Source organism: Crocodylus porosus, unplaced genomic scaffold, assembly GCF_001723895.1.
Source record: "Crocodylus porosus isolate Cpor-Errol unplaced genomic scaffold, CroPor_comp1, whole genome shotgun sequence".
NCBI classification, from domain to species: domain Eukaryota; kingdom Metazoa; phylum Chordata; order Crocodylia; family Crocodylidae; genus Crocodylus; species Crocodylus porosus.
Window position 1 is genome coordinate 11,775,559 of NW_017728927.1, and position 8,122 is coordinate 11,783,680.

General features: G+C 42.7%; 1 protein-coding gene across 3 annotated transcripts in view; it reads right to left on the reverse strand.

The window, feature by feature from the left end:
• Positions 1-8,122, reverse strand: part of SDK1 (sidekick cell adhesion molecule 1) — a 667,914-nt gene that overhangs the window by 162,549 nt on the left and 497,243 nt on the right. For all 3 annotated transcript variants that reach the window (XM_019542017.1, XM_019542016.1, XM_019542015.1), the window contains exon 13: positions 6,871-7,047. In XM_019542017.1, the coding sequence (XP_019397562.1) occupies positions 6,871-7,047 (177 nt within the window). The remainder of the gene's footprint in view (positions 1-6,870; positions 7,048-8,122) is intronic.

The following is an 8,122-nucleotide window of genomic DNA, read 5'->3' on the forward strand; positions in this document are numbered from 1 at the left end:
AATTCACAGGGTGGCATTTTTTTTCCTTTAGGGTATACATGTTGAAAGATTTGATGCAGGAGAAAACACATCCCTTTTCACTCTCAGTTCCCCGGTGAGAGTTGTCCAGGGATCTTAAAATGGCTTTCTGATAGACAAAAAGGAGGATGTCAAGCTTGTCTAGACTCATTAAGGAAGCAGTCAGGAGACTGGGCTGGGGTACTGATGGGCGAGTTAAACATTCCTTTAAGTATAAACTAAAGTTACATGTATGTTTTTACTCAGGATCTGGTTAAAGTTGATTCTTTCATCAGGGTCACACCACATGGTAAGGCTAATATGCGACACAATCAGGCAGCGTCAAGGAGAAGGGAGGTGCTTTCAATTCACAGGGAGTGCTAATAGTGTGAATTGTAACAATCACGCAGTACACCTACCACCACTAATACAATTTTCTTTAATCTCAGGTGTCTACATTGTCTAGCAGCAGATGGTGCTTACAGATTTAAGCCCCTGGAGGTAGACAGAGCAAGTATGTAAGAAACACCTGACCAGAAATGAATATTTAAAATTAAAAAGAAACCGGAGTGGGGAAGTGTATGACTCTTTGTAATGCACGGAAGCTGAGGTTAACTAATACTAATCCCCACTTTAACAAACACTTATACTCTGTACACTGGAGACAGAGACAGACAAGAACGGGGGAGCTTCGGGAGATGATAAATGAGTCCCCCATGACGATCATGAATATTCATGCTCCCCCAAAAGAATGTGCTCCTTTACTGTTTAAGAGAAATTACTTTTTTTCTGGTAGGAAGTCATTTGCTTGCGTGGTAATTTTAATTGTGTTTCAGGTTGAGAAGAAATTCTAAGTGAGGCTGTTCAGGCTCTGACACACCAAGAAAGCGAATGAGACTTGAGAGAGTGATATATGGGGCACTGAATATCCCATGTACAGATGCCATCAGTCTAACTCATGAACTGGTTTTTTTCCCTCCACCCAACCAAGCCACTAACAGGGATGTTTCAAGTTTTCATATCGGACTATGATCCTTTCATGCTGGGAATCAAGTGAGGTCAGTTTTGTCTCTAATTCCTACTACTTTCTGTCCATGATGATCCCAATGGTCTGCGGACTTATTTGAATCTGCCGTTGAACACACAAGTCTGGGGTTAATGCCGTAGCCACGAAGGTCAGCTGAGGGGACTCTGACAAAGCAAGGATTCAAGCAAGAAAAGGAACATGCAGCCACAGGGATAAGGTTGGAAAATAATGTTAGCAATTTTGCAGATGATATATGTTAGAAACAAATGCCCTAATGCTTTGAGTCAGCTCATAACTGCCAGAGGGAACCTGAAAAAATTACTCGACAAACACATGCAGTGTCTTATAAAATTAGCTAAAAACAAACTATTTGCGAAAGGAAAAAAAAAAGCTCGACATGTTTTGGAGAGATTTCTGAGAAAACTGGTCCGACAGCAGGTAATTAGAGAGCCTGTGACTGAAGAGGGGATTACTAAGAAGGCGAGAGAGATTAAACGAGTCATCTTGTCAATTTATAAAAAGCTTTGCTCCAAACTCACAAATGGTTTCCCAAATCAGGTCCGCCATACAAGTTTAACTCTGGCGCAGATGGCTCAGCTGGTAGACCTGATAACTTGCAAGGAAGTCAAGACAGGAAGTTTAACAAATCACTCAGCCTTGATTGGTTTGTCATCGATGTTTATAATGGCTTAAATTAAGAAGCCCGTCTCTCGTTGCTCAGGACTTTACAGTTTGTCTTATACTAGGATCCTTCCCAAACTCCTAATACAGACATTACTTTAATATGATCCATATTGTAGTATTGCCAAGCGACTGTGCTTCCTTGCACAGGCGTATGAAAGGGGAACTAAGGAACTAGAAGTTTGGCCTGAGTTTAGAAGCCAGACCCATTCATTTCTGATCCCATTCCAGGAGCTCAAATACAAAAATTGGAGAAGATTTGGATCTTGTTCTTCCATCCTGGTCTTTCTGGCTTAGGTAATAGCTCAACAGAGAGAATCTCTTTAGAGAAGCAGAGGTAGTATGCTTTCTGCCAAATCTTTTTCCTCCATTCTCTCATGTAAGATCAGCACAAGGAACAGATGGAGTAAAGGACTATTGAAATAGCAAAGGATAGGTTGGAAGGGATGTGGAATTCATGGGACAACGGCTTTGAAACTGGATACTATTTTGATGCTTGTTACCGTACATTGCTCTGAACTGTCATTGATCTGGTGACAGAAAGCACGGAAGGGGAGGGGAAAGATCTGAGGCATTAGCAATTTTGACTATCTTCTTAAAAAAAAGATCAGGTACCACATTCCCCCCATAAATGAGCGACAAAGAAACTACCATCCTGCTATTTTATATTCATATTTGCATTTGTGATCTCTACCTGTAAGTGAGTAAATCACCTTCCTTGATTTCCAGGGTTGGGCAAGAACAGTCGAAGAGTCTGTTAGATTGAATAGCAAGTTAAACTGGAGGCCATGTATAAATGTCCTGCCCTTATGGTATGCTGTATTGTAATGCTTTGTATTTCTGTCCCTCCTAGGCCTTTCACAAGCTAAGCGGTAACTTACTTTGTAGTGGTAACTCAACTTTGTAGCAGGGAAAGATCAAAAGATTTTGCCTTAAGTTTTGAAAGAAGCACAGGGATCTAGGTAAGGTTGGTTTTTCCCAGCAGGGTAGGGTATTACCAGGCTTCGCAGTCACCTACCTTCATTCGTTCAACAAAGAAATATTCCTCATCATGGTCTGTGGTTGGGTGCAAGATATCTGGCTACAGGTTGTGTCAGGCTGGGATACTGCTTATACTGCATATTTCAAAGGTATCAAGGCCCCTCAGGATGCTTTTGAGTTGGAATCAGCAAAGCTTCTTATCTGGAGAGAGATACAACCTGATCTCCCCAGCTTGTTGAGCTATGGGAATAGGGGACTTTTCTTCTGTGCATATTTTCCTATTGTATGGTATGTGCAGGACTATAAAGATAAGATGAATGAAGCTGGCAGGCTCTATTATTTGCAATTATTTTCAGGATCAGACATTATGACTTTGGATGCAATAGAAGCAGAAGCTCAGCATCCAAGTTCTGCGAATGTTTTTATATTTGCAGCTGAGCAGCTTTGCTAGCGAAAAAATAAATCAACAAAATGAAAAGCTCTTTTCATAAGCAAATGCAACATGGCTGGAGAATGTTTTACCAAATAAAAAAAAATAGAGCAATACAGATGAAGAATACCGTACGTTCCCAGGGGAGGAAAATGAATGACGGGAATATCTTCCCTGGCAATGCCCAAGTACCATCACTCCAGAATAGGTGGGTGATGTGTCCCCTGGCTCCCCTTTAGTAAGTGCCGTGTTACAGACCTTCCCTTCTCACATCTCTTCACTTCTGTGAGGGATTGTCAGGGAAGATCGCCTCTGCTGTTTGCACCAACGAATATTATTTACTGTTTCTAGCATGGCAGGGGCCTAACGTGTTGGGCACCATGTGCCCAACTGTGGGGACTATGTCAGCTGGTTAGGATCAGCAGTTGCTCCTCATCATCGTCCTACTTTCCATTTCCCTTAAATATTTTAGAGGGAAAACAGGGAAGGAATCTTGGAGAGCGGCATTTTTTAAGATTGGAGAAGACAGTACTGAGGATAGAGCAAGGTAAGGAGGGATCTGGCACCGTCACCATTTCTCTTCTACCAAGACAATTTGCTGATCCCGTGTTCTGGTTTGTGGGCCACTTACTGACAGATGCCAAGAGACACTCACCAGCCAGCCCAACCACATCATCCTGAGGTAAGGAAGTCTGGTGACTGCTAAGGAGAAAAAACAAAAAAACCCCAAGCCCCATACTAAAGTCCTTTACCAGAATCTGGGGTTTTTTCCCTGAAAAAAAAAAAGCTGTGCTTTGAACATAGTAAAGCAGAATCATTTCATTGAGCAGGTCCCTACATAGCCATCATCTTGATCATTGTGATTGAAAGAGAGGCCACAAATTACCGCATATCCCACTCATAATTAGAGACCGCCCCTGCCCAACAGATGTTCTGTTCTAGCTAGGCAAGATAAGCAAGGAAAAATGAAGCTTATTATCCCCATTTTACAGATGAGAGGCCCAATCCCCTGAGACACTAGATAACCTGGGGTCATCCAAGATGTCAGGCTTTGACCTGACAGACATTTAATGGGAAGTCAGTGCCTAACTGTCTTCTGTGCCTTTGAAAATCCCCGGCTAAATTCCCAGAGACAGAGGAAGGTATAGGGGTACCTGGGGTAGAAGAAGGGAGTGAATCAAGTAAGGTTGGCAGACACACAAAGTTAATCAAGGTATGCCAGTATCTGATGGTAAACTGCTCACATCCATAATTGACTGCAAGCCCTTCTCTGAACATTTGGCTGTCATTGCTGCTACTCAAGGCACTGGAGTGTGCATACTCATGAACGGGAAAAAAAACACCCAGTGCTTGTTAATGCTCCTTGCATGAGAGTTATTTGGGAGAACAGGGAATTGTATAGATCTGTCACTCAGAGAACAGCTAGAATTTAATTTAAGCTTTACTTCAACTATTTCCTTTCAATGGATTTTCTTCTTCATTTAACTTCTGTTGCATCATGTATGTCTATATATTTCATATATTTGTGCTACTGAGCCAAATAATAATGATGCAACCTCCAGAGGATTGCAATGGGCTTTGGCACTCTTGCAGCACTTGCACCTCTTACAGATACAATGGTATAACTGAGCGACCCTAGGGACTTCCCTAAGGCCACTGCTACATTACAGATATTACACAATGAATCGGCTAATCGTGCAATACATTTAGACCAGCTGCATGTGCACAGTAATCATTATGCGATAAAAATGACTACCCAGCTATAAAAAAGGACAAGGACTATAAAAAAGGACTTAGTGCTTGAAAATGTGTAACAACTCCACAGCTGGTTTCCATCTGGCCTTAATTTGAATGTGAAGCAGGGCCCTAAAGGACTTGGCCAGAGTCAGTCCCTGGATTCTTGTGGCAGAAGCCAAGCTACAGGCTTTCGGTAGGAGAATATCCCTTCGGACTGACACACGACCGAAGGCCAACCTCAACATCCATTTTGCCTGAGGATGCAAAAGTCTCCGGCATAAGCAGGGCGTAAGGGCAAGGCAGTGCCATGACACTTGAGATGCGTCTCTCCCAGACAACTTTCGGTCAAATGACTTTCCTTGGGGGATAAAACATCTCTTGCCCATGGGACTCTCAAGAGTGAGAGGTGACTTCAGCAGTAGCACAAAGTGCTCCCTTTTGCTGCACAGACTTTACAAGAACTGTGTCAGCCCTAAGAGTGTGACAAGTCACAGGCAAGGACCTGGACTATCCCAGCTACCATGTCACTGAAACACTACCAGAACACAAACACGATGCACATCCACATCAACTCATGGGAGACCATCGCTCAGGACCATCCCAAATGGAGGAAAAGTCTCCTACAGGGATCTTAGCACTTCAAAACCTCAAGGCAACAACAGGAGATGGAAAAGCAGGAGCAGCAGAAACAGCACGTTGTGGTCCAAATTAAAAAATCCAGCACCGCCCCCACCCCCCGCGGAAATGTGTTCGTGCTGTTGTAGAGTCTGTCGATCCCAGATAGGCTTCATCAGTCACCTTCGGACACGCAGATAAGACGATTATTTTAAAAATCGTCCTCGACTGCGAGGGATTGCCGAAGAAAGAAGACGAAAACGCACAGGTCACACACATTTTAAGCTCGCCTTCAAGGACTGGGTTATAGAGTTGTGTGCAGGTTTTGCTCTCCAATTTCCTGACCACCTCTCAAAAATAAATAAGGAGCAAGCCCACAGGAAAGGAAAGTGTGTACAGTTATGCAGAGGCAATTTGGAATTGTCTTTCCACTCTTGGATCCTAACCAGCAGCAAAATGCACTCCAGGAGGAGAGCTGAGGAGCGCTTAATTAGAGAAAGAATGTATGACCGTTCTCTCAAAACGGGCATCTGATCTACTCTTGGCACTGTCAGAGTAATGCTGTGGAAAACTGAGCTGCACGCAGCAAATCTCTGCGGCAAACACGTTACACTGCCAGGCAACAGAAGTTGCCATAGGCCATCTTCTCTAAGAGAAAAAGATCAGGCACGACCAGCAGAAACAGATACAATTGTAGTCACATTAAAGTGTGCGATATCCCTGAGAAAAATGCCTACGTACATACATTACCTGCATGTGCATTTGATCTGCTTCATGCATGGAGTGGTCATAGTTGCTGACTTTAGTGACACATATCAAATTCGACTGCATTTCACTGCTACAGAGTGAGACCGACAGAAAACACTGGCACTCACACCAACGCCGTGTTTGCAGTCCCTTTTCCAAAGAGACCTGCGCTCGACACACCTTTTTGTGATGTTTAAAAATAAGAGACAGGCACAAAAATGAGGACAACTTTCTAATAAATGAGAACGCGAAGAAAACAGAAAAAAAAACCAAACCCCGTTAGAGACCAGATGTTTGGGCATTCGTCAAAGGGAGTAAAAAATGTTAAAAGCAAGGGCGGAGAGGCAGAATGCATTCTTACAACCTTGGCAATGGAGACAAGAAATTAGTGCTGCTGTTGGTTAAATTTCCACGTGTACCACATCCAGGCATAGCAGCCCCTAGTGTGGGCTGACTTTCACCATGTTGAAGTCCAGGTCATTTGACATGCAAACTCAAAATGAATGATCTCATGATAATATCATTAGCAGGAAAAATTTGCTTTGATTTCCCTAAAGTCCTTAAAAAAAAAAAAAAAAAAAGGCACAAACACTATGAATCAGCTTTAAAAGCAAACAGGAGGTGCCAGCGAAAGCCCCAGAGCTAGAATACTCACATCACTTCTAGACGAGCCATTCTGGAATCGTTTCCTCCAAACGAAAGGACCTCGCACGTGTAGTCACCAATGTCTCCTGACCACGTCTGGCTAATGAGGAGGCTTCCGTCTTCCTCTAGTGTAATTCGGGAACTGCTAGATGGATTTATTGCCACACTATCCTTCTTCCACACATGCCTAGATGTCATAAAGTTTCAAATTGTTAATAAGCATCAGTATAACAAATATAAATACGTTCAGAATGATTTTGACTGCATCGGTGGATAAAGTCATATAGCAATACAGTGCTAAACTGACAGACCACGAGAGTTACCTCAAGATGAGTAAAGCTTTTAACTCTTCCAACCCTTGATCTTAGACTAGTGATCAGAAAGAAAATGCCTTTCTGTGGTACGGTGGCGCAACGAATTTCATAGCTAACATCTGCTCTAGCTGCATCTAACAGGGTTTTATCTTAGGCTGGTTCATTTAATTGTCTGTTTAATGCTTCTGGTGAGGAACTTGGGAGCCAAAACTCAAGCTTTGTCAAACCATATCCCTTTGCCTATGAAGCATAAAACTGGGATACTGTGTTTGGGGGAAGGGGTCACTTTATAGGTTATTTTTATATTGTTAGCTCTCTCTTGTTTTGTTTCTCCTGTTTTGCTTATTCACTTCTTTTATAAATTATTTTTCTCTACTTTGTAAAATGCCCTGAGCCTTTAGCAGAAAGGGTAGCACAAAATAAAAAAATCAAAAAAAATCCAATCTGTTATAGACATAGATGTAAGTAAACCTGAGTGACAGAAATGTTTGTCAAGACTGAAAGCAAAAGGTCCATACGAATTATTTTTCAAAGTTGTGGAACAATATTTCAGGATCAACCAACCCTGAAGTTTACATTATTTGTTTTTAGGGGCCTCATCCTTGGATGGGGCCAAAAATCCCCAGAATGTGTCAAGAAAGCCATCCTTTACCCACCATCAGACATACCGACGCCCTGAAAAGCTACCACCTTCTCAGGGTGACAGCTTTCTAAATAATTCCTCCTTTTTTCCAGTCTCCTGACTCTACTGCCCACTGTACTAAAAGAAGGGAAGAAATGTAGCTCGAGACCCCTTTGTTGGGTGTAGATTTCATAGACATTTGGGCTGGAAGGGACCTCGGAAGATCATCGAGCCCAGCCCCCTGCCCAGAGGGCAGGAAGTCAGCTGGGGTCATAGGATCCCAGCAAGATAAGCATCCAATTTGCTCTTGAAGGTGTTCAATGTAG